Below are 23785 nucleotides of genomic sequence, written 5' to 3'. Positions count from 1 at the left end.
CTTCTTTGTAATTACAAATATCCACTATACACATTATGTTACACTAGTCATGATGTAGGCTTCATATCCCTTCAGGGGAAATTTTATTTTGGTCTGAAATGACGAAATGTAACATAACATCTTATCAGCTTTATTTTTGAAAAGATCATTTTACAGTAAGAGCCAAAGTTCAACAACTGACTTCACACAAAATTATTTTCATATAAACAGGATAAATATGATGTCACGTCCCGCTAAATGTTTTAACTTTGGATGGGTTTTGTAAAAAAGATCCGTGCTTCCCATGTTAAACCTATACTGCACTACTCATTTATGAAGTCAAAAGTATTTCAGCAACATTTTCTATAAAACAAAAATCTGTTTAACAGTCGCATATCATTAAGCTAAAATAGAATAGCTGACATACAAACTTCATTAGAAAATCATTAATCATTAGAGTGTTGAGTGTACTGAAAGCTAGATGGTTCAACTGTAAACCACACAATTCTTAGCATTATTTCACTGGAGGCTGATGGTTATCTGTCACTTAACATTATCATATGTGTTTATTTCTTTTGCAGATTCTGTCAGTTTCAATTTTTGGACTAAATGGAGTCAGTAAATGGTACAATGTCGGAATACAGTTTGGTGTTTTAGCAAGTCATAAATCACAGTATTAGCTTGACTTTGTGAGAATGTGGGTTTTTTTGGTTGTGTATTTGGTTGTAAAAGAATTAAGCTATTTTTGTAATTGTCTAAAAATGTATAACATGAAATCTGGTCAATTAAACTTGTAGACTGAAGTAAACTCTCTGGTGTCCTTTAAATCATGAACATGATTCAGTTTCTTTCATTTAACATTTCTATAGCATCAAGATGCTTTACCAACCCTACCACATACTGGATGTGCAAAACAAATGTAATGACATAACACACAGGCATTTAATTATTTAGACAAGTGACCATATAACATAATTATACACAGACTAATACACAGAAGCTGTACAAAAATACAAGTAAGTAAAATATTAGGGACATGCCATAAAAATGGAATACCTGAAAACCTGGTCCTGTAAGTTAAAGAGACGCATGTCCTTTAATACATATTTTCACAAAGGAACAAAAATTATAATCATTGGCCACCATAATGGAATGAAGCCACAGTACCTGTTGAATACAGCCCAGTAGCACTGTATGAGATCTATGAATCCAGAATATTAGAAGAGATATTGCTAGGCCGGAAGCATTCCCTTTAATGATTGACAATGAGAAAGAGCTAAAAGAAGATCACTGGACTTCTATGGGACAGTTTTCCTAATGTTTAGCAATCTTTTCAAATATGTGACAGTTGCTATTCTAACACAGTAGATAAGAATACTTTATTATCTATTTGGACACCTGCTTTTGACATGGGTTTATCAGCTAACCCAAACACCACAGTGTCTACAGCCATAGCAGCTCTGTGAGGCTGTACCAAGGGACAGCAGTGGTCATGATGCTCACATTGACAATGCTGCTATGATGATGTTTAGCAGGAAATGTTTACTGGGGTCACCATATTATCTTTAGTGTGTTTGTATGCTAACTTTTGCTAAGTAGCACAAAAGACAAAGTGTAGCTGTGGCTGATGGATCAGAATTTTCATTTGTTTTGGAGGAATTCGGGCACAAACCAATGCACTGGACAAATTATAATTTTAACCTGATAGTGGCAGTAAAGGAAAAGTCAGAGCAAGTTATTATATTACATCCTGAGGGGCACATGAATGTCTGTACCAAATTTTATGGTAATCCATCTAGTGAATAAAAACAAAACTGTCTTCTTCATGGTGGTGATACAGAAAACATTAGTGGATCACCAAAGTCAGTAAGATTCGTTGTCTGGGCACACCGGCTATCTGTGGTCTGACATAACAAGTTTGAGAACCACTGCAGACGTTGTTGGACAGACTGAGCAAAAGACCAACATTGCAATACACAGATCCACATCTGCTAGCATGGCTAAAAACCAAATTCAGTATATTCAAATAAATACACTAATGAAAAGGTTGCCAGGAAGTTAATCTGATGCGTTCTGCTGAATGTGTTAATCAAATCCTTACCACCCCGAGATTGCAGTTGACCTCTGACACTCTGTAGAAAGCTCAAAATCAAAAGTGAATTTAATTTCTGTAAACTAACTCTGCATAACATAATACAACACCAGTGGAAAGTTTCTTCTCATCCAAATGGTGTTGATGGTGGCATCAGTGTTTCTTTGGACCATCTGACTCAAACCCGCTAATGGTGTGTTCCCCTTTAGGCCAATAAAGTGTGCTCTTAATTAATTTTAAAAATTGTATCAAAGAAATACAGAAACATTTTCACCAATCGTTCTCATATGTCCTCCATGAATGAGCTCATTGTTTCTTAGACCAAACAACAGGTTACATAATTCGTTGCAGCTGATCCATGTGGAAGGGAACGTTGGAACAAAGGGATATCCGCTTGAATTGTTTACAGCAACTCTGAATGTCATGTCTTTTATTATAAATAATAACTCGTTTAAAATGAACAAATTACCTTATATTTTTGACTATTTGTTATGGTCACTGACCACCATGATATTGTAATACACCTGCATTGCATGCATCTTAACTATGTTGAAACTGGAAGGTTTCTCCTCCCAAAATGACATTCCATAATTCCATAATGAGTTAATCTTACTCAAAATTGTACCTTTGTATCATGCACTTGCTCTTCGTAGCTTTAGTTAAGGACAGCACAAAGATTATTTTGGAAATATTATGTCTATGAGTTAATGACAAGATGATCACATGTTGGTGTTGTTAATAAATAACAATCTGATCATGCCTTTACAACCTTAAAACATTTGGGGTGTTTAAGCTATAATAGCCACACTGTGCATTGCTAACATCAAGATATAGATTACAGATTTCAAATGTAATCTGAATGGAGACAGTAATAAAAGTTTGTTATGTTTGAAATTCAAGCTGGTATGCAGGACCAGCCACAACGATGATTTCACAGAATATAACGAACAAAGAAATGTGTAAAGTGTGTAAAGAATAAACAGGTTAACCTCACACTGACCTTTTTTGTTTTTTTACAGGTTTTCTGCAGCTGGATAGTTCCCTAAAGATAAGTTGGCCATTTTAAGAATATTTACTTGTTATTGCAATATTGTTGTCACTTATTTTGACTTTTGTAGCTCTCATACAACCATTAACAAACGCGTATTATAATGTTTAATTGTAATAAGGCATGACCATGGCATCGCCTGGTATTAAGTCCACATTTCCCAGAATCCTCTGCGGGCTGCTCACCCCTCTTAGTTTTTGCATCCGGGTCTAAACTTCCTTTTCCTCTTTGCCCCGATGCGATGAGGACCTAGGATTTTCCGGACCTCTGAAAAATCCGAATCCATCCTTATAAAAGGCACCACCGAACCTCGCCAAAATGACCGAGCAGATGACAGTGAGGGGGACCCTGAAGGGCCACAGTGGATGGGTCACCCAGATCGCCACTACGCCCCAGTATCCCGACATGATTTTGTCGGCGTCCCGAGGTGAGGCTTCCTCCGCCGGCTCTGCCAACATGGCTAACATAGCATCACGCTACGTGTTTGGTTTGCTGCCGTAACCTAAGACAAACGACGGTGCTGGTGCGAGTGACACGTGAAATATGTATAAATAACCACCAAGGCATGTAATATTTGTACTTATTCAGTTTTACGCAGACAGAACCTGTTTTAACTTAACCGGCTAGCCAAGCTAACTTAGCTAACACTGGCGTCATCTGTAAGGCAGCCTTAAGGTCCCACATTGGATCTGTGACACGTGTAATAACATGCACAAGGGAAAATACAAGTGCAGTTACATGTATAAATGTGTGGACCTGGTCACAGTCCACTCCTAACCTGAGTAACGTTAGATTGAGCCTGAGTGCTCACCAGAAGTTTGACAGCTTTCCTTGGAAATACTCTAGGACATGCTTCTAACGCTAACGGTTCTGTCTTTGCCTGAATGAAATATGTACATTGAATTAAAACAACTATTTGTTTTTCAGACAAGTCTATCATCATGTGGAAGCTGACCCGTGATGAAACAAACTATGGCATCCCCCAGCGCTCCTTGAGGGGCCACTCTCACTTTGTAAGTGATGTTGTCATATCCTCAGATGGACAGTTTGCCCTGTCCGGAGCCTGGGACGGATGCCTCCGCCTGTGGGACCTCACCACGTAAGTGCAGGGAGTGGAAAGCTCTCAAGTACTGGTCAGGTGTTTGGTGGAAAGCTGCTTCCTCTACAGCCGTCCTGTAGATGGTTTGTGTGTCCATGTGGAACACAGGTAAAGGTTACGCAGGATAGAGTTTTCTGGATGCATGAAATGAGGTCTGTCCTTGAATCTGTACCTGCTGCATGAAACAAATCTGCTTTTTAGTCCTGGGTCTAAATTAAACCAGTGACATCACAACCTTTTTGTAATCAAATAGGTTTGTTGTAAAACCTCAAACTCTTTACCTAGATCTAGTGTAGCTTAGCCACAGGGATCTCAAATAACTTGCTGCCAAAAAGACAGTACGTGAGTGTCATCTTAGCATAACAGTGACCAGGTCTGTGTCAATACTTTCTTCATACATCAATAGGTAAAGTCTGTCTGGGGGAAAAAAAAAAAAAAGTTGTGGCCAGTTACTTTGGTTGACATTGCTCCAGCTTGCACATAGTGAGAAGCTAAGTTAAGTATGACCTGTCTCAGGGTTAACCTGAATACACAGATGCTGCTAGTAAATGGTAAATATTCATTGTCACCCAGTTCTTGCATCCATTTTTGCTGGACTGTGCGTCCATACCTCTGTACTTGCTGAGCCATATAAAACTAAGAAATACTACCTAGGTATCGTAAGATATGAAACAGTTTAGATCATCTGAAATGTTTGGTGTGATATATATTTTTTTTTTTTATTCTTATTTATTTTTATTTTTTCACCTCAGTGGCCTCACCACCAGGCAGTTTGTTGGACACACAAAGGATGTTTTGAGCGTGGCCTTTTCTGCTGATAACCGCCAGATTGTGTCTGGCTCCCGAGACAAGACCATCAAGCTATGGAACACTCTTGGAGTCTGCAAGTACACCATCCAGGTGAGCTGCCGACACATGTTGTCTTGTGAGCTCTTCTGTCAGTGGAACTAGATTTTACTGGATTTAAGTACTGGGTTATGACCTTGTGCTACACTGACTTTAGAAGTTGAAACTTCTCAATCCTTGTTGAAAAACCAAACTGCCCTTTAATTATGAGTTCTCGTACAGTTCACATTGATGTCAAAAGGAAACCTGCTGCTCACCCAGTCATCAATGGAAACCTTACCTTTACAACACTAACAGTGTGATGTCCAGCATTGCCGTGCCTTAATATCTTTCAATAAATGATTCAGTGACCTTGTTTGGTTGAACCTGTATTTAATTTAGGTTTCATGTTCCTAATAAGGAGCTTAACAAAACACAGTACTGGAGATAGCCATGTTTTTCCCCACCTTGCTTGCGTAATGAGAGATGGTAATGTATTAACTGGCTTCTTTTTTTTTTTTTTTTTTTTTTTAAAGCAAAAACAAATCACTAACAAGAGAATCTTGCATTTAAGATATAAATGTATGTTTGATTTGCAGGATGAGGGCCATTCTGAGTGGGCGTCCTGCGTGCGCTTCTCCCCCAACAGCAGCAACCCCATCATTGTCTCCTGCGGCTGGGACAAGATGGTCAAGGTATATTTTGTGCAACAAACTCCCCACTTGTATACTTTTGCCCTTTGGGTTTTCTTGCTTGCAATTGTAGCACATAAAAATTAACAATTTGCCCAATGATTTGAAAACTGGCATGTATTACCTGACCTCTGGTCATTGTGTTGATGATGATTTTTGTGCTGAGGGCATAACCCATATAGCTTTATATGATCTGTATACTCACCACAGGTGTGACGTAGTCCTGTCCTTTGCTCCTAGGTGTGGAACCTGGCCAACTGCAAGCTGAAGACCAACCACATTGGTCACACTGGCTTCCTGAACACAGTGACTGTCTCTCCTGATGGCTCCCTGTGTGCATCTGGTGGAAGGGTATGAGAAACTTATTATATAGACTGCTACAGAATTTAAGCACCAGTTTAAGTCCAGCTTGCAGGTTTCAGCAGTGATGAAAACTTAATACATCTGTTTAACATTGATGATAAAAGAGGCTGTTTCAGAGTGTTACCTGCTTCTACAAAGGTCATTGTGGTGATCTGTAGATATGATCATACAGCAAACTGTGTAGTTGTTTGCTGTTAAGCCTAATGTAAGAATCGTAGAACTGAACTCTCTCTCTCACTCACTCACTCTCTCTCACACACACACACAATATTTCGTTATTTATTTATTCCCCCCTTTAGGACGGCCAGGCCATGCTGTGGGACCTGAATGAGGGCAAGCACCTCTACACCCTGGACAGTGGTGACACCATCAATGCCCTGTGCTTCAGCCCCAACCGTTACTGGCTGTGTGCCGCCACTGGCCCCAGTATCAAAATCTGGGTAAAAGATCCTAAATATTTCATTATCAGTATGCAGTGCATTAAACCTACAATGCAAAAGGCGGTGATGAAACTTCCAATGCCAACTGTATTCTTTGATGATAAAGAGGCTGTTTCTGAGCACTCACCTAGAACAACTTGTTCATAGTGTAATGCTGGATGCATTAACATGACATTGATCCTTTGCTACTTCTGAGTAGTTACTGATTGCACTGCTTGGGGGGGTGTTTTTTCTTTCTCATGTAGGATCTGGAGGGCAAGATCATTGTGGATGAGCTGAGACAGGAAGTGATCAGCACAAACAGCAAGGCTGAACCCCCACAGTGTACTTCCCTGGCATGGTCTGCTGATGGACAGGTACAATACACTCTGCTCTGTAGGACTGAAGAGATGTCTTACTTTCCCACTTATTGGTGATTTTATTATTTAAACCCCGGTGATTATACCCATTCACTTTTATCTCTGATATCAAATGGTGACAGTCCTGCAAATATGAGGGGCACTAGAAACACACTTATTTGAATATTAAAGGCCTAACTGTAGGATAAATAATTAATCTGTCCCTCTTCATTTCTTGACAGACCCTGTTTGCTGGCTACACTGACAACCTGATCAGAGTGTGGCAGGTCACCATTGGAACTCGATAAGAACTTTTCATCGAAGCAACTTTGAATAAAAGACTGTTTAAAAAGAACATGTGTGCCGTCTTGGTTTCAACACCGTCTGATAGCAGTGATTGTAATATATACAGTAAGATGTGTATTACAGGTGGAACTTAAATCAATAAGACTATTTAACAAATGTGAAGTCTTAAGGGTTTACACAAATGTCAAGTCTGAATAAGAAAAAATAAATGAGAATTAGACATGACAATTTTTGGTCACAGTTTTGTGTTTAAGTTTAGTGCAGAAAAGGTACCCCAATATTTTGCAAGATTTGCTGTATACACACTAAGCTAGAGTGAGGGTAATCTTTAATGGAGAAGGCCAATGAATATTAACTGAATTGATTTGTCATTGACTAGACGAAGCTGGATCAATTGAGCTCCTTGGTTTGCCGTAGGCTTGCAATGGTATCCTAGCAACCCAAACAAAGAACGGGTACGGTGTTTAAAGCAATGTCGGACATTTTTACATTTATTTTAACATTCAAACTAACTTTTGTAGCTACTGCTGAGCTACTTGTTGCTTAACGTTAGTGTTTGGTTGACTTAGGTGTCAGAAAGTAGGCTATCTTACTTTATTAGCTGTAGAGTACCCTACCGGCGCTTCTGTAGCACGCTGGTGAAGATGGACCAAACCTCATGTCATCCTCGTCTTTATGTGGAAAGAACTCTGGCCCTTATTAAACCAGATGCCATCCACAAAGCGGAGGAGATAGAGGATATTATCCTCAGATCCGGCTTCATTATCCTGCAGGTTGGTTAACAAGTCGTGAAAAATACAGCAGTAACTTACTGTTGTAGTAACATGGACGTCTGTAAGCTTTAACGTTAATGGTCTGTCTTTGGGGTGTGTTGTGTCAGGAAGTGGTTGATCCAACTAATGATTTCTGAGTCGATATAAATTTGTAATTACTTCTTATTAAAGATGCTCCTAACGTTACATAAACAAGGCGTTTCTTCAGGTAACTGTTATGTGTAGAAAGTAACTGCGTTGACATCGCTAATAATATTGGATTATTTATCACATTGTTAGGGTATAAATACTGCAGCCAACTTTCAGATAAACTACCCTCTCCCCAGGGTATATAGGATCTGACGTTACTGCTGCACTCACTGCTATAATACGATTCAATTAAAACAACCGGTGTATTATCTATCAGACAAGAGAATTTTTTTATTAAAAACAACAACCTTTGGGCATGAACGCGCAAACGGAGTGGAAGTAGGTAGGGAGACAGAGTAGCAAGTACTTTCAGAAAGGCCCATGCTTAATATATCTTTTCAGGCACTTGTTATGCAATTTGTCCACCAGAGAGCGTGGTAATGTCCTGCTCAGCACATAATTATGGTCTCACTTACAGAACAACTAAATTTAAGGGATCTTTATCAAAAATGTTTCTTATTAAAAACATTGTGGGACAATGAGCATTCAGACTTTGTCTTAATTACTAAGTACTTATTTACTAAGAAAAATATTTTCCTCAAAAATTCATATCAGTTCACATTTCACTGAAGTATCCAATACTGCCTTCCTGCCGCAGAAGCGGATGCTACAGCTAAGTCCAGAGCAATGCAGTGACTTCTACGCAGACCAGTATGGAAAGCTCTTCTTTCCCAGCTTGACTGCCTTCATGAGCTCCGGCCCCACCATTGCCATGACTCTGGCCCGCGACAATGCTATTACCCACTGGAAGTCCATCATAGGGCCTGTCAACAGCATCAAGGCCAGGGAAACTCATCCGGAGTGGTCAGTCTGTTAACTTATAAAGTGTTGATTACATCTTTTGATTTTCTTGTCTGTTCCTTGTATAGCACATGTGGTGTTGGAAAGTGGGTTGTACACACAAAACCAGGCCTTGGATCCATCCCATGAAATCATGCTCGATATTAAAGTTCCCACTAATGTATTAAATGTGTCCTTGGAAACAACAACTGGCACAAATTAAGCTGACCTTTAGTAATATATTTTAACCATTACTTCCGCTACCACAATGTAACTTGTGTCCCATTTATTAGTGTGTAAGGGTGTCACATTTGAATATTTCCGTGACATCCTGACACCAATCCTTTGGTAAGATAGGGAGCGCTGTGTGATGGTTTTGAAAAAATACCCTCATAATATTCTCTGTGCTCTTGGTACAGTTTGTATTCAGCTTACAATGTAAAAGTTTGAATCTGATATTTGCACGTATAATTGCGATTCTGGCCCCCAGCCTCTGACTATTAATGACATACAGTACAACTTTAACCACGCCCTGTGAGTGCGGGACATTCTATGACTTAATTGTTTTTTCTAACATGGAAGGTTAAAGAGTTGTGCTCATGTCAACCCTGGCAGAGATATTTATATCAATGTTATGTAATGTCCCTCAGCCTTAGAGCAAAATATGGCAGTTCCGACCTGAAAAACGCACTCCATGGCAGTGAGTCATTTCAAGCGGCTGAAAGGGAGATCAAATTCATGTTCCCAAACTGTAAGTAATGCACACACTCACACATACGGTTGTTTGTACAGAAATGTAGCATTGAACACTAACAATTCTGTATCGCACATGCTTTCTCTCTGTAGCTATAATCGAGCCCTTTCCCTCAAGAGAAGCAACCGAAGAATACCTGAGCAGGTATGTAAACCCAACTCTGCTACACGGACTCACTGAGCTCTGCAAGCACAAGCCACACAACCCCTGTGTAAGTATTCGATGCTCAGCATTTGAAGATATGCAGGTGCACACATTTATTCATTAGCCATTTATTTATTGCTATTAAATTTTAGTTACCATGTTGTTTGCTGGTGTTGAGCTTTGAGTCCCTGAAACGTCTCACTCCTCCTTTTTTAACAGATTTGGCTGGCTGACTGGCTGATCACAAATAATCCAAACATGCCTAAAATATGTGAGGGAGCCATTGTGGAAGAAGCGGAATGAATGCATTATTTAAGTTTTTTATATGTTCAGTAGTATGATTAAATACATGTCTTTTCAGCACTAATCATCTGATGTGTTTGCGTTTTGTTAAAGCTATAATCCATTTGTTCTTTTTAAACACTTCTTTAAACAATGTGACTTGATTCAAAACCGGAATTAAAATGCAGCGTGTCAACAGGTTAACATTTATTGACTGGTTATTGTTAAGGTCTAACATTTCATCTGGGATTACCAAGTAATTAGTGGGTTAAAAAGTTTTTATTAGAGCATGATTTCACCGAATGAATTGTATGACCTGAGGTGAAATGAGAACATTAACTAGGTTGGACCAAAAAACTCAAGACAACAACATGTTCTGGTCTACCTGCTGTTATCAGCTTCATCTCTTGTTGCTCCTCTGGAAATTGTTCACAAACACAAAATGTATTATTGCCAAAGTACTACAGCGAGTAAAGGACCTACATATGGCTGTCTGAATACATTACTGAATATAAAAAGTAGATGACCTCAGTTGGTCAAATGAGCATTACGGCATTTTATTCAGGTTGCTTTACAGAGGTTTGCATGGCAGCTAACAAATCAATTATGTAGGAAAATAATCTCAATCAGCTTTGCAACAGTAGTTTGTGATTTGGATCATTTTTCAGCAATGGACAAAATATATAGAAAAAGATTATTTTTAATTATTGAGATATGGTTGAAGGTCATTTGAGTTTAGGTTATTTGGTCTGCAGTATGTGATTGTAGCTTTATATGAAGGCTGTGTGAGGCTCTGGTCCTGTGGCTCGCTCAGGATAAGCGGTTATAGAAATAGTTTTGTTATAGAAATGTCCTTTTATCAAACAGAACAAGGCATGACAGGGAATATCACACGATCTCTGTTATCTACATGATTTAGAAAAATATAGGAACAACTTTAGGAATAACAATCTCTCATTGATTACCACAGAGCTGAATCTACACCTCTCAGAAAGTCCCAATAAAAAAAGCTGTGTATAAACTTAACAAACTTGTGTTTATTGCGAACTAATGCACTCGATTTTGGATTTGATTTAATTATTTTATAGTGCCTGTTATTTTTGTCCAAGCCATGTTCAGTGTTTCTATTTTTACTTGTTCAATAATCACTGAAAAAAAATGTCTATGTACACATATAAAGGGAGTAATGGCAGCTCTTTATGTATGCGTTTATGCATCATTAATGCGCATACAGAGGTACCAAAATCTACCTTTTGGACATTTTCCACTGTCTGGACCGGGCTACTGTTGCGTTCGACTATGTTTCGTCAGATTCAGAGCTGATAGCAGTGCAAGTAAGTGAAATGCTAAGAGTAACGCTTTGATACGCTATTAAACACAATCTATTCGTCGTGTTTTAGCTGTGCCGATCGGCGTGGCAGTAAATTCACCGAGCAGTGAACAAATCTTTCTTCTGTAGAAGCAGAAAAGGTGCCTTGTTGAATTCCTTCCTGCGAGTCAAGGGCGTGAACATCTTCAGTAAAAAGAAAACGACGCCTATGAAATCGGTCGGCGTCATGATTGACAGCAGTGATCATCCAATCAGAGGGCTTATCTGCAGAAAAGTCGTTTTTTTCTGCCGGTTCTAGAAAACCAACCACGAGTTGTCGTCGTGTGGGAGAATCCATCTTGAAGAGAGCTCTCCGGTTGTGTGTCCCGTAAGCAGGTTTTCGTACTTCATTAGTCTTGGTTTTTTCATTGTATTGTCACGTAAGTACCTTGACTGTTGTAGTGTTTTTGTATTTTTTCTGGTATGTGTAGATGAAATGGCTGTATTAGTAAAAAAAAAATATAGGCCTGCGGTGCAGCTAGTACGGCCTCTCCATTACGTAACTGCGAAATAGAGTTGTACAGTCCAGGCTCGGTTTATCAGCGTGGTACAGATGGTTACGCTTTCTCTAATCTTTGGCTCTAACGTTAGCAGAAATTTACGTTAGACGTTGGGTGGTTACTTTAAGTTAACGTACTCTGTTGCCATTTGCTGGTTCTCTGCAACAAATGGGGCCTTGTGTGAATGTATGGGACGCAATCGTGCCGGCCAAAATGGTGGGAAATGCATGCATTGGCACCATGTAAATGGCGAAGCGTGTACGGCATGACGGATTATATAACCACCGGGATTTCATGACTTAAATATATTTTTCTCTCATTTGGGCTTAGGTATAATAGTGCAAAATGTCCGAGACAGAGCAGCAGTATATGGAAACATCAGAAAACGGCCACGAAGTCGACGATGATTTTAACGGAGCCGAGCACACCGAGGAGGCAATCGACGAGAGCGCCGCGAATGACTGCGGAGAGGGCGAAGGGCCCGACGCGGACGGGAATTCACAAAACGGTGGCACGGAGGGCGGCCAGATCGACGCCAGCAAAGGCGAGGAGGATGCCGGGTGAGTTTAAAATGGCACAGTGTGATTTTGTGTGTTTGTGAAGCCGACAATGATCATAAGCACTCGTGGTTTGCCATGTTTCTTTGTTCAACCGGCCTTTGTTGGCGCCATATGCAGAGCGGAGGGGGGGATGGGCGTTTGGGCAGGGATCAAATCTCGCATGTATTGGTTGGAGAGGCTACTGAGAGGAAGCGTCTGCTGCGGTCTTATCGGACATATTTTAATACATACATACAATTAAAGTCAGATTGCCTGAAACCATAGCAACTGTAGCCTCCCTACGTGTTTGGGTCAACAGATGTTCTGGAACAGTGTGTACATTTAAACACCCCCCACCTATTTTTTTTTTTTTTTTCTTACCCATCACCACCCCCACAGCCAAAGTTGGAGTAGCAGTACTGCCTGAAATGCTTAAAGTGTACTTTTAACTCTTTGTGCTCAGGAAAATGTTTGTTGGTGGTCTCAGCTGGGACACGAGCAAGAAGGACCTTAAAGATTACTTCTCTAAATATGGCGAGGTGACAGACTGCACCATAAAGATGGACCAGCAGACAGGCCGATCAAGAGGCTTCGGCTTCATTCTCTTTAAAGATCCAGCCAGTGTAGACAAGGTAAGTGGGGAAGCAATCATGCTGGACCGTTTAAGAGCTTTTATTGGGTGTTTACAAGAGGGGTTATATTTAATGTTTTCCTGTGTTTTTATTTTAGGTTCTTGAACAGACGAACCACAAGCTAGATGGCAGACAGATCGACCCCAAGAAGGCCATGGCAATGAAGAAGGACCCTGTCAAGAAAATCTTTGTGGGAGGCCTTAACCCAGACACTTCAAAGGAAGTCATTCAGGAGTACTTTGGGACCTTTGGAGAGGTATGGTATTGAATGCATTTTCCTCAGTTTATTTAGGAGTCTGAAGTGTAAATTAGTTCCTTCAAAGGGTTGTTTTCCTCTTATGTAGATTGAGACCATTGAGCTTCCACAAGACCCAAAGACAGAAAAGAGGAGGGGATTCGTATTTATCACATATAAAGAAGAGGCTCCGGTCAAGAAGGTTATGGAGAATAAATACCACACCGTTGGTGGAAGCAAGGTAATAGCATATCACACTGTCTACATGAAATTGGGTGTAATAAAGTCATTGATACATTTTGTTCAAGTTATGTCACACTGCAATGTAATGTGCTCTTGTGTGGTGTTACAGTGTGAAATTAAAATTGCCCAGCCCAAAGAAGTCTACCAGCAGCAGCAGTATGGTGCCCGTGGGTACGGCGGACGTGGCAGGGGCCGTGGAGGTAAGCCCTTATTTATTTTATATTTTTTTCGTATGTCTACTAGCAAAATCTCGAATTTAAACTACACTCTGTATTCAACTTTAATTTGTGCCAAGTAACTTCCTGGGTCATGTGTGCTGGAGAGTTGTGACAAAGGCCTCACCTGTTGTTTCTAGGCCAGGGCCAGAACTGGAATCAAGGTTACAACAACTACTGGAACCAGGGATACAACCAGAACTATGGCTACGGACAGCAAGGCTACGGATATGGCGGCTATGGCAACTATGACTACTCTGCTGGTTATTACGGCTATGGGGGTGGCTACGATTACAGTAAGCGATAAGTGCCCCCAGGGAAAGAAAGAATGAGAGAAACTTTATTTTCTTGGTCCTCCTTGTTGTACAGAAGAACTCAGTCCCTTTTTCTCTTGTCCTCCAGACCAGGGCAATACAAGCTATGGGAAAACTCCAAGACGTGGAGGCCACCAGAGTAGCTACAAGCCATACTGATCACACGTAGTGCAGGTATGCATTTTTGCATCATCCGTGGTAGTATGAGAACATAGCTGTAACCATTGGTGCCTTTTTGACCCCCAAAGATCCATCTACTCTAAATCCATTCAAGCATTGTGGTGGGGTTAGGGTAGGCCGTGTTGTGGGGTCTGTGATCATTAAAGATGGATTCATTCCACCTGTCGGCCATCTTAAGATGCATCTCTACAAACACTACTTGATCAATAAGGGTTGAGTTGGTGGTGGTTGAGAACAGGAATAAGGGCCGTTTCACCTTTCACTAGGGTGCTAGGTGTAATAGCTAGCGGTCGTGCCCCCCCTCCCTCCCCCTAAAGTGTCTGTCCATTCACTGACCTGTCAAAGCTCATTCATGCACCTGTCTGTCTTTGTGTAACTGCATGTCATATTTGGTTTAATCTCAGTAACGTTAAGCACCGTGTTTTTCTCTTAAGGTCTAAAGTAAATAAGAAAAAGAGATCCATGGTCTGACCACAGCGAACATGGGCTCTGGCTTTTCCTTTGGAGTTGGCAGAAATTTGGACTCATGCTCCATTTGTACAGATCAAGTGAGGAACTGGGGAAGCAAATGTCACTTTTCCACTTTTTATTTTATATTGTTTTGTGTCCATTTACATTTCCAGTGATGGAAGTGTTATTTTTACTGTACTTTTTGGTACCTTTTTGAATCTAATGTATTGTATGGTTGTATTTTTACATGTCTACTGGATTTACAGACGAGCAGGAGCAAGGGCTTTTAAAGCTCACAAATAAAACAATTATGCTTTTTTTGTTTTCTTTTTTTTCCTTTTGGTGTTTCTAGATCTTTAGTTATATTCTCCCATGCTGAGTGTTGGATGCGAGTTGCATGGCTTCATATGTGGGGTGAGGCAAAATAAGGGATTTAAACTAATCAACGGGTTCATTGTAAGCGTGTCAAGTGAATGTTTGCAGATGGTCTAGTAGACGAAGACAACCAGCATTTTTCTTTTTTTTTTTTCTTTTGGCTTTTAAGGAGATTCTTCCCCCATCATGTTTGCAATTTTAAGTGGCTTTACTAGTGTTATTCAACTGAACGCAAGCCTGTTAATGTACGAGGGTACTCCCTCTCTCACTGGAAACTCATTCCTCTAGTGTCTTGGGCAAATTGGTAGAAATAAACTTTTGGTTTATATTACACATGGATCTTTTTGTTATTATTTGTTAAAGTTAATGTTAAATGTTTTGTACTGTTAAATGGCTTGCTTGTTTTGTCTTGAGTAATGTTAACATCACTACGGATGCCTCTTTGGTAAGCTATGGGAAAGGGCTTCACTACCTGCAGGATAACTGGCTGATTGTTAATACCCACCCCACTAGATGTGAAACTGCCATACTTGAGCATTTTTAAAGAATGTGTCGGAATTAAAGATAGTGGTCTGGTAAGTGCTTATCCCAACCATACTGTGTATTGAGAACATGTTGCTGATCAGTGTTGTAAATTGGGATCACTTTCTATATTGCTGCTGGAAACACAAGAGCCAGGCTTTAAAAAATCAAGTGTTTATTTGATTTAAAAAAAATTTTTTTTTATGGAAGTCAAGTGTCACATTTGCAGTATTATCTTGTATATTAGTTATCTCCTGCGTAGCAATGTGCTGTAGCTGGCACCACTTCACATTAGATGTGCCTCCAATTGGCTGATTCATCATCGAGGTGACTGGATCTTATTTTCCTAAAGTGATACCATACAATGGTAGTGAACACCTGGGGAAAACAGTTTACAACATTTCACTTTTAGGTTGCACAACACTAGACAAATTAAGATGGTGACACTGTCACCACTTTGATATTTGCTAGATTTAAACTGATGTACTAATAAAAGGAGTCAGACTAGGTCAACTTAAAAACACTCAGTGATCAGTGCTGAGCAACATGTTCTAAGTGAATTAACTTGTTTGAGCTACTTGAACCTCAAGTATAGACATTCATCTCTACCTCTGAACTTTATGAATGTGTCCATCTGAGAATGTCTAATGCAATTAAAAGTTTTTCTACAGGTTTATCAAACCTTAGATGTCGTCCTTTTCCAGTTTAAGGTCACTGACTTCCATGTCTGTGGGAACAAGAACACTTGAAGTTATTCTACACTTGTTAACACACTTTGTGTTAATTAGCTCTTTATAGGTATCTGTCATTCAAACTGATCATGGCATCTAGATGTCTCCATAACTACAATCCTGTGGTATCAACTGTAAACTATAGATGGTGGGTGTGAAACTAACCTGTGAGGATGCGGTCAATACATTTTACCACCAGTTCTGTGTCCTCCATAGTAAAGCACATAGGAGGTTTAAACTTAATGATGTTTTCCCAGGGGCCATCTGTGCTGACACATATTTTATCATCCTCTTTCAACCTAATGTAAATGGGACATTGAGTTACATGATACTAAATCCTGTGACAGAGATGGTGTATCCAAAAGAATGTATTTTTCTGGCAGGTAAAAACTGCAAAACTAACTACTGTACTGCATCGTTCTCCTGTACCTCTTCATGACCCATGCTGCTGTTTCTGTGGCAGGAGTCCTCTTTTCTCGGTCTGTAACCAGCTCAAGACCAACAAACAGTCCTGCACCTCTGTAAAAAGCAAAAAAAACAAAACCATGAGCCAGGCAAGGCTGGGAGTAACAGAAGGCTGACACTTGTTAACCCATGATATCAGATATTTAAGAGCTATGTAAACATTCTTGAAGGCATAGTCTCATTTGGCCAGTTATGGTAATCAAAATAGACACCTGGCATATATGGTTATTATTTAAGATTATGTCCCAACACCTTTGTTTATTAGGTGTGCCATCTGCAAACCTAATGGGAAAAATTAATTCAATACTTGCATAGGGTGTATCAGAACTATGTAACATGTTTGATTAACGGAGCTGATAGTCTTATTACATTTTGGAGCAAGTTCAGCTAAATAATATTGATTATCTGAAAACTACAGTTGCTGCTTAGTAGACTAGTTTATATTAATGTAGCCCATTTGTTATGAGCATAATTATATTGAAAAGAGAAATACTTTTATTAAATTTAATATCCCGGTTTAACTGGGTATTGCAATGATTCTGAGGGGTATGTCTTCAAAGTAAGATACTGTTGTTTTTATGTAATTTATCCCTTTTTTTAAATTTTTGCTTTGTAGTATGACACTTTTGAAGAAAAAGCAAGTGCCTTGCATAGTCCTTTTTCACAGAAGACATTTTCACACACCACAGTAGGAAAAGCACAGCTGTAAATAATAAAATGAAGGATTGCTGACTTTTATTTATGCCGGGGGGGTTCAATGTCATAACTTAGTGGAATTCTTACATAGCAGGAGCTATCGTTAATATTAGAAACACCTGTGCTTTTCCTGCAAAGACAAGTCAAAATATTTGTGTGTAAAACAGCCTCATACACACACCACAGAGAAATTATTTTGGTTGAATGAAACTGAGAAATGCATGCAAATGCAATGATAGGGGTTCATTTTTACATTGGACTTTTAACTTATCAGCTGCATACATGTTAACTACATAAGTTACAGTGTCTCCTATGTGATGTTCCACCTTCACTCAGAGGCCCTCGTATCCACACAGGTGTTTTCAACTACTCGCACTAATGAGACCTTCCAGGTTGAAAGTAGAGGCTGTGTCGGCAGTTTGCTGAATCACTAAAGTTTAAAATAAAATACAGTAAACACAACATGTGCAAAAATCTGTGAGTGTCAAAGTACAACACAGTGTGCACCAACTGACCTGCTTATAAAAACAATAGAAAAGCATATTGCAGTTTTAACACTGCACACATTGCAGGGCACATTTAATGAGCACTCTTTTTGAGTGTACAAGCACAACTGACCTTTTGTAGAAATTTATAATGTATCATACTGTATGTGTTTTATTAAGATGCATGGTTTTGTGATTGTTGAGAATATCTTGTCATAATCTCGGTGCCTATTTCAAGCCTAAGCACCCAGCGTGAAAACGAGTGCAGCCAATTCTTGTAGTATCAGTTGTTCCACAACAACAGTTGCGTCGATCAAGCACTGTACATGCTCAAGCTGCCCTGACAGGAGGTTTAATCGGCCAAGATAAATGAAAACCCTTGTGTGGATGTACCAAGGGGGTGTAGGCTCTTTAATTGGGGTTGGCAGGGAAATGGTGGTATAAGTATACACCATTTACTTATTTTTATAAGTGACTTAAAGCCACAGACTCTTGATTTGAGAATAGCATTGGCCTTTGAGTTTAAAGAGCACAAGTGCACTGGTCACTGCAACCTCACCTGACATCGCCAATTACATCATGTCGTGATTGCAGTTTTGTGAGCAAATCTTTAAGATGTGCTCCCACCCTTGTGGCGTTTCCTCTTAGGTCCTCTTTCTCTATCACATCAAGAACTGCCAGGCCAATTGCACAGGACACTGGATTCCCTCCGAACTGAATGAAGTTGGGGAGAAAATAAATTGTTTCATCTTGATATACGCATGCTTACAGAGAGATAGTTAAAAGATTTCCACCAAAGTAATTTTGTTTTGTATAAAAGCAAATTTATATCTACATCTTTTATTAGAAATGTATTTTTGGAATTTTAGTTAATAAGGTATGTTTTATGGCAGCAATGTAGTGGTAAATTAAAGATTGGCTGAACAACAACTTGTGAACAGTAAACAAACAATAGTCAAGTGATGAAAGTAACCACCATGAGAGAATAAATAAAATTTTAGGAACAATAATAACTTACTATGATGTGAATGTCATGATTTATGTCGGGCTATAAAAATGGTCAACGTATTCCTTATTATGTAAAAGCATAGATATCCCAGAGTTACTACTCTACTGTCTGGGCTTGCAAACTTTAACGGGGTCTTGATGAAACAGTATTTAAATAAGGTAGGTATGAAGTAGAAAATAACAATTGTCCAATTAGTGACACCGTCCTTGCTCTCCTACATGACCATATACCCAACACACATTTGTTGGTGCCTCAATGGCTGATATGTGTGTGTGGATGTTTTTTACCTTTATGAATTGTTTTTTCCTGCTTCATACCTACCCTACTGAAATATTGTTTGTAATGTGTTTCATGATGACCCTGATTAAGGCCACAAGCCAAAATACATTGGTCTAACAATGAAATCGTTATATACTACAAGTCTTGCTGGAGTTTTGATCTCTTTACTTTTACCCTTCTCCATGCACCTTGGAAGCAGGTAAAATTGTGCCAGAAACCCCTACTCTACTCTGACTGCCTCTAGAGATAGGAAAAGCTATAGGCGCCGACTTAAAAAAACATTCATTCATATTAGGTTGAGCTACTGTATAGTCACCGTATTGAAGTACTCCACTCCGTTGGCTGTGAAAGCTCCAGCTATCTCTACAGTGGTTGCCACACATGCAAGTGGATGCCCGTTTCCCATTGGTTTGCCCATGGTCACTATGTCGGGACAAAAACCCTCCCCCTGAAGCTGGAAACCCCAGAAGTGACTTCCCACACGTCCAAAGCCTGTCTGCACCTCGTCTGCCACAAACACGCCACCAGCTGAATGCACATATCTGTGGAAAGTATGAGGGAGATGCACCATGTCACCATTACTGTACATGCAGCTGAGTAATAACAGAACCTGAAAAATTCTCTGCTGCTCACTCTGCAACTTTAGTTGAGTATCCCTGGGGCAAGATGATTTGTCCACCAACACTTGGCAATGACTCAGCAAAGAAGGCAGATATCTATAAGAAATGGGTAGTATAAGCAATAAAAATGTTATGCATTGGTCATGTTTCTTAAAGCTTAATTCTGGGTAATGTAAACTATGGTAAAGTGTACCTTACGCCCTTTCCTGTGCACTTCCTCTATTAGGTCTTTTACTGTATCAGCGTACGCTTGGCCTGGGTTGGGGTGATTCTCTCTGTATATTCCTCTGTATGTGTCTGGTAAGGGAGCCTAGAAGGATGAAACACATGGTTTCCGACAGGCAAGAGGCTGCTGTTGATCAGCAGCTTGTATAATGATGGTTGCGTAAATTTACACACCACATGAACCCATTCTTTCTGTCCTGCCAGTTTCCGGAACTTGTAAGGACTAATGTCAATGAGCGACTTGAGATGCCCATGGTATGCACTAGTATCAAAGGAGAGTTAATTGTAATTAAAAAGCAGGTGTATCATCAGAGGGTTAAAGTGTTGAACTGTTAACAGAATACTTACTGGTCAAGCACAATGACATCCTCATGTTGGGTGTACTGCTGTGCCAAGCGTAGGGCAAGATCATTGGCCTCTGAACTGTCAAAAGAAGACAGTTGAAGAACAAAAAATTAACAGTAAAACTACTGGATTGGTACGTCAGGCATACCATTCTGTGGAACTGTGGGTGTATTGAAAGGCATTATTTACCCAGAGTTAACAAAGTAGAAGACGCACAGTTTCTCAGGCAAGGTAGCAGACAGGCGCTCTGCATACACGACTATGTTGTCGTGTAGAAATCGTGCATTTGTGTTCAGGATTTCCATTTGTCCTGCCGCAGCCTTTGTAATGCTGGGGTGACAATGGCCCACTGCAATAGAAAACATACAGTTGTAAAAATATGTTACTAATGCATTAAACATGTCTGCCGCTAGGAGACATAAGTGTAATACCATAGGGTAATACATATGGACTATGCACCGGATGATGTTTTACCGTGATGAACGTTACTGATACAGTCCAAATAGCGCAGGCCATTCTCATCGAATAGATATTGTCCTCTTGCTCTTACTATTTTCACAGGGTCGTCTGAATAAAAGAGTCTACATGACTGCCTGTAATCGAAGTAATGAAAACGTGTCAGTAACTTTCGAGCAAGCACACAATGACTATTGGCTAGAAAATCACCAGTCACTGTTAACTTTACATACCCGATCAGTCGCTTCCTCATTGCGAGAGTGTCTTCTTTCCTGAGTTTTTCTGCCGCCATGCTCTCTTTGGTTTCTCTGTGTGTGTAATGTATACCAAAGACCGCTAAGGCAATGGACGAAAAGTCACACAAAGCAGTTATCAGGAGTATCTGGACGCTTTATGGAATTGTTTTGCCACCACCACGCATGCGTCATTAGCTTATTTGCGTTAGCCTAAGCATTCTGCCCATGCATATATTTTTTTTCTATCGAACATATAGGCTGTCTAAATAGAACAGGCATTATATATAATATATATGTATATATATATCTGAAGAAAATAACTAACGTTACTTTGTCTGTCGCTGAGACGTCATTTGATCAATTGTGATGTTATGCTGTCGCTTTATTTAGAGGGGGCTAACTGTGGGGCTGTTATCGGAACAGCGACATCCAAAATAATGTAACATATGTTGCTAACAAATCATCTTTCACTTGGTAACACGTGAATAAATGTCATATTTAGTAAGTATGCGCTAGATAAGTATTGCGGGGTTTCCTGAAATCATTTCTTTCCCTGAGGCAGTGCATTTAAAACACCTCTGTATTGGTATCGTCCAAAGGCTATAAATACTCTGCTGAACTGTCCTCTATCCCGTGCACTGTGTGCAGCTTCGGTTGCTAAGGAACCACCGAACGCAGGTAATTCATCAGGACAGCTGTGGCATGCTAGCTCCTAAACAAGCTGCGTAACCGAGCTAACGCTACAACTAATCTAGATATACATTATCGGCCCGGCCGTCTAACGTATTAACGCCCCATTTCTTATTCTAGTCTAACGAATCATGGCTACAGCCGGGTGTAATGACAAGCCATTCACCGGTAGCAAACCGTCCGAATGTAAGCAAACGGATGCTATTAACGTTAGTTAGGACCCTTGTTGTCCTATCAGCTAGGTTAGCTAACAGAACCGGCTAATAACTTTGTGCTCCACGGGCTGCATCGTGCTGCTGAGCTAGCTTACGTTACCCGATTTAGCCAGTAACAGTTAAATCAAGTGCTATATTAATAAGTCATACATTGTCAATGACAAACACTTGTGCTGCAGCTACTGTTTGATAACGCCAGGGTTTCAATTGGCTAACACAAACGTGTTTTTTATATTAGGATAAAGCTGCGCAACACTGCCATAAACTTATTTGATGGTTTGCACGTTAGTGAAGAGGGTAAGCGTCCTTTAAGCCAGACCTACTTAATTAACATGATGATCTTAATAATGTTGTGTTTTGTACACGTGTCTCGCTAGTCGTCTTGAGAATATTATAATATTATATTAAAGTTTGTACTGTAACTATTAGTAACGATTGAAAAGTAATAAGTTTTAAATCAGCCTGTGGTTGACCGCATTGCTCTTGGTGGTTCATGAGCAAATGGAGTCATTCTGTGGGGTGCAGAGCTTTAAACGCTGACTGCTGCCGCAAGGTAAGATTCAGACTGTCTGGCCGTGCGTGTGAAGTAGCTTGTCTTCTGGCATGTGGAACTAGGCTAGCAATGTAGCACCCCGTTTGCCACAAGGAGGAAGGCCCTGGAGGCCACATCTGACTCACAGCCGCAAGTGTTGTGAGCTCTGTGGTTGTGAAGCAAAGTCCCTTCAATGAGTAGGACTCTAAAATATCGTCTAACGTTTTAATTCAGATTAAGACAGATACTTTCAAATTGAGTTTATTCATTAATGTCTGGTTTGTGAATATGTTACTCTAGATTTTGGGTGCACTGCACTTTTAAGGAGCAGTGCAAAGGCTGAAAGGTCATGTTACATTTTAATGTATTGGCTGGAGTTTATATATTGACATTTTTGTGATGTGTATAGATTTGCTGGGATTCCTCACATGTGTCAGTGCAGGTTAATCTTCAGATATGTTTTATGGATTGAGTTACCTTCAGATCTTAAACTAACTCTGATACTTTCATATAAAGAGAATATCTGAGGAATGTGTTAAAGAAATGGACACATTGGCTGCCTTGTGGTCCCCCGTTCTCTGGGTATGTCGCACCATTTTAGCTTTGCCTTGGCAATAAAAGCCCTTAAGACCTGGTCACTGTTCTTTTGTCCCCCTTGCAAAGATACTGTGGCGTGTTTCCAACCCCTGTCCCCATTCATTTTTCACACACTCTCCCATATTTTATTTCCCCACCCAAAAGTTGGGATGTCCTCTGCATTTTCTTTTGAAATGACACTAATCTGTGTTTGTAGCCCCAATAAGTACTGACTATGTTAATTGTGCATGATGGAATGTGAAGTGTTTTGTTCTGGGTGTCCTCACATCCACATGTGCTCTCTGCCTTTGTGAACATGAATTTATGCCTTTCATCTGTGAAGGAGGCAGCATGTAGATGGTAAAATGTTCTTAATTTGAACACATTTATGCAGGCATCTGGTTCATCTGTTTGCTTTTCCACACCACAACAGTTATTTCATGTTAGAGGAAAGTCCCATTACCAGATTTTACACTCCATCCAGGGCCAGATGGAGCTGTCTGGCAATGGATAAGCTACTGTTCAGTGAAGTGCTTCCCCCCCCCCG

At 40.0% G+C, this 23785-nt stretch overlaps 5 protein-coding genes across 11 annotated transcripts in view; 4 read left to right on the top strand and 1 right to left on the bottom strand.

Moving 5' to 3' along the window:
* Positions 1-3342: 3342 nt before the first annotated feature.
* Positions 3343-7231, top strand: rack1 (receptor for activated C kinase 1). Its single transcript, XM_046030358.1, has 8 exons — positions 3343-3546; positions 4047-4218; positions 4971-5118; positions 5643-5738; positions 5976-6086; positions 6398-6538; positions 6784-6894; positions 7119-7231. Exons 1-8 carry the CDS (start codon positions 3438-3440, stop codon positions 7182-7184), a joined length of 954 nt encoding a protein of 317 aa, XP_045886314.1. The 5' UTR covers positions 3343-3437; the 3' UTR covers positions 7185-7231.
* A 346-nt stretch (positions 7232-7577) lies between these two features.
* On the top strand, positions 7578-10189 carry nme5 (NME/NM23 family member 5). Its single transcript, XM_046030359.1, has 5 exons — positions 7578-7955; positions 8743-8948; positions 9575-9675; positions 9771-9889; positions 10042-10189. The coding sequence occupies exons 1-5, from the start codon at positions 7827-7829 to the stop codon at positions 10123-10125; spliced, it is 639 nt and encodes a 212-aa protein (XP_045886315.1). The 5' UTR covers positions 7578-7826; the 3' UTR covers positions 10126-10189.
* Positions 10190-11664: 1475 nt separating this feature from the next.
* Positions 11665-15487, top strand: hnrnpaba (heterogeneous nuclear ribonucleoprotein A/Ba). 3 transcript variants are annotated; one of them, XM_046030356.1, is made up of 9 exons: positions 11665-11801; positions 12304-12533; positions 12976-13144; positions 13242-13400; positions 13489-13620; positions 13732-13822; positions 13978-14133; positions 14240-14325; positions 14766-15487. In XM_046030356.1, the coding sequence occupies exons 2-8, from the start codon at positions 12319-12321 to the stop codon at positions 14308-14310; spliced, it is 993 nt and encodes a 330-aa protein (XP_045886312.1). In that variant the 5' UTR covers positions 11665-11801; positions 12304-12318; the 3' UTR covers positions 14311-14325; positions 14766-15487. The 3 variants fall into 3 exon arrangements, with proteins under 3 accessions (XP_045886312.1, XP_045886311.1, XP_045886313.1); XM_046030355.1 differs by having other exon boundaries at positions 11725-11853; XM_046030357.1 differs by lacking the exon at positions 11665-11801 and adding an exon at positions 12032-12189.
* A 349-nt stretch (positions 15488-15836) lies between these two features.
* Positions 15837-21793, bottom strand: phykpl (5-phosphohydroxy-L-lysine phospho-lyase). Of its 5 annotated transcripts, none has more exons than XM_046030340.1 (14): positions 21556-21792; positions 21223-21297; positions 21008-21126; positions 20723-20882; positions 20537-20611; positions 20363-20450; positions 20157-20273; positions 19977-20059; positions 19660-19885; positions 18615-18769; positions 16839-16928; positions 16575-16708; positions 16361-16405; positions 15837-16056 (listed from the first exon to the last, which is right to left on the bottom strand). In XM_046030340.1, the coding sequence occupies exons 1-13, from the start codon at positions 21576-21578 to the stop codon at positions 16362-16364; spliced, it is 1389 nt and encodes a 462-aa protein (XP_045886296.1). In that variant the 5' UTR covers positions 21579-21792; the 3' UTR covers positions 15837-16056; position 16361. The 5 variants fall into 5 exon arrangements, with proteins under 5 accessions (XP_045886296.1, XP_045886297.1, XP_045886299.1 ...); XM_046030341.1 differs by having other exon boundaries at positions 15837-16024; XM_046030343.1 differs by lacking the exon at positions 16575-16708 and having other exon boundaries at positions 21556-21793.
* A 2-nt stretch (positions 21794-21795) lies between these two features.
* LOC123957508 (protein FAM53C-like) overlaps positions 21796-23785 on the top strand; it is a 6069-nt gene continuing 4079 nt past the window's right edge. The window contains exon 1 of the mRNA XM_046030353.1: positions 21796-21903. The gene's annotated coding sequence lies outside the window, so the exon portion shown is untranslated. The remainder of the gene's footprint in view (positions 21904-23785) is intronic.

This window comes from Micropterus dolomieu, linkage group LG19 (assembly GCF_021292245.1).
Source record: "Micropterus dolomieu isolate WLL.071019.BEF.003 ecotype Adirondacks linkage group LG19, ASM2129224v1, whole genome shotgun sequence".
NCBI lineage: Eukaryota > Metazoa > Chordata > Actinopteri > Centrarchiformes > Centrarchidae > Micropterus > Micropterus dolomieu.
Note: the sequence above shows the minus strand (reverse complement) of the source record. Positions and strands in the feature narration are given on the sequence as shown.

Excerpts from the sequence above, each read along its gene's own strand:
- rack1 (XM_046030358.1), top strand. The coding sequence starts at position 3,438 with ATGACCGAGCAGATGACAGTGAGGGGGACCCTGAAGGGCCACAGTGGA. Across the intron at positions 5,119-5,642 it reads TCTGCAAGTACACCATCCAG|GATGAGGGCCATTCTGAGTG; the intron begins GTGAGCTGCCGA and ends TTTGATTTGCAG. Across the intron at positions 6,895-7,118 it reads CATGGTCTGCTGATGGACAG|ACCCTGTTTGCTGGCTACAC; the intron begins GTACAATACACT and ends ATTTCTTGACAG.
- nme5 (XM_046030359.1), top strand. The coding sequence starts at position 7,827 with ATGGACCAAACCTCATGTCATCCTCGTCTTTATGTGGAAAGAACTCTG. Across the intron at positions 7,956-8,742 it reads CCGGCTTCATTATCCTGCAG|AAGCGGATGCTACAGCTAAG; the intron begins GTTGGTTAACAA and ends TTCCTGCCGCAG. Across the intron at positions 8,949-9,574 it reads AGGGAAACTCATCCGGAGTG|CCTTAGAGCAAAATATGGCA; the intron begins GTCAGTCTGTTA and ends AATGTCCCTCAG.
- hnrnpaba (XM_046030356.1), top strand. The coding sequence starts at position 12,319 with ATGTCCGAGACAGAGCAGCAGTATATGGAAACATCAGAAAACGGCCAC. Across the intron at positions 13,401-13,488 it reads ACTTTGGGACCTTTGGAGAG|ATTGAGACCATTGAGCTTCC; the intron begins GTATGGTATTGA and ends CCTCTTATGTAG. Across the intron at positions 14,134-14,239 it reads TGGGGGTGGCTACGATTACA|ACCAGGGCAATACAAGCTAT; the intron begins GTAAGCGATAAG and ends CTTGTCCTCCAG.
- phykpl (XM_046030340.1), bottom strand. The coding sequence starts at position 21,578 with ATGACGTCTCAGCGACAGACAAA. Across the intron at positions 20,060-20,156 it reads TGCACAGGAAAGGGCGTAAG|ATATCTGCCTTCTTTGCTGA; the intron begins GTACACTTTACC and ends CATTTCTTATAG. Across the intron at positions 19,886-19,976 it reads TACTCAACTAAAGTTGCAGA|ATATGTGCATTCAGCTGGTG; the intron begins GTGAGCAGCAGA and ends TACTTTCCACAG.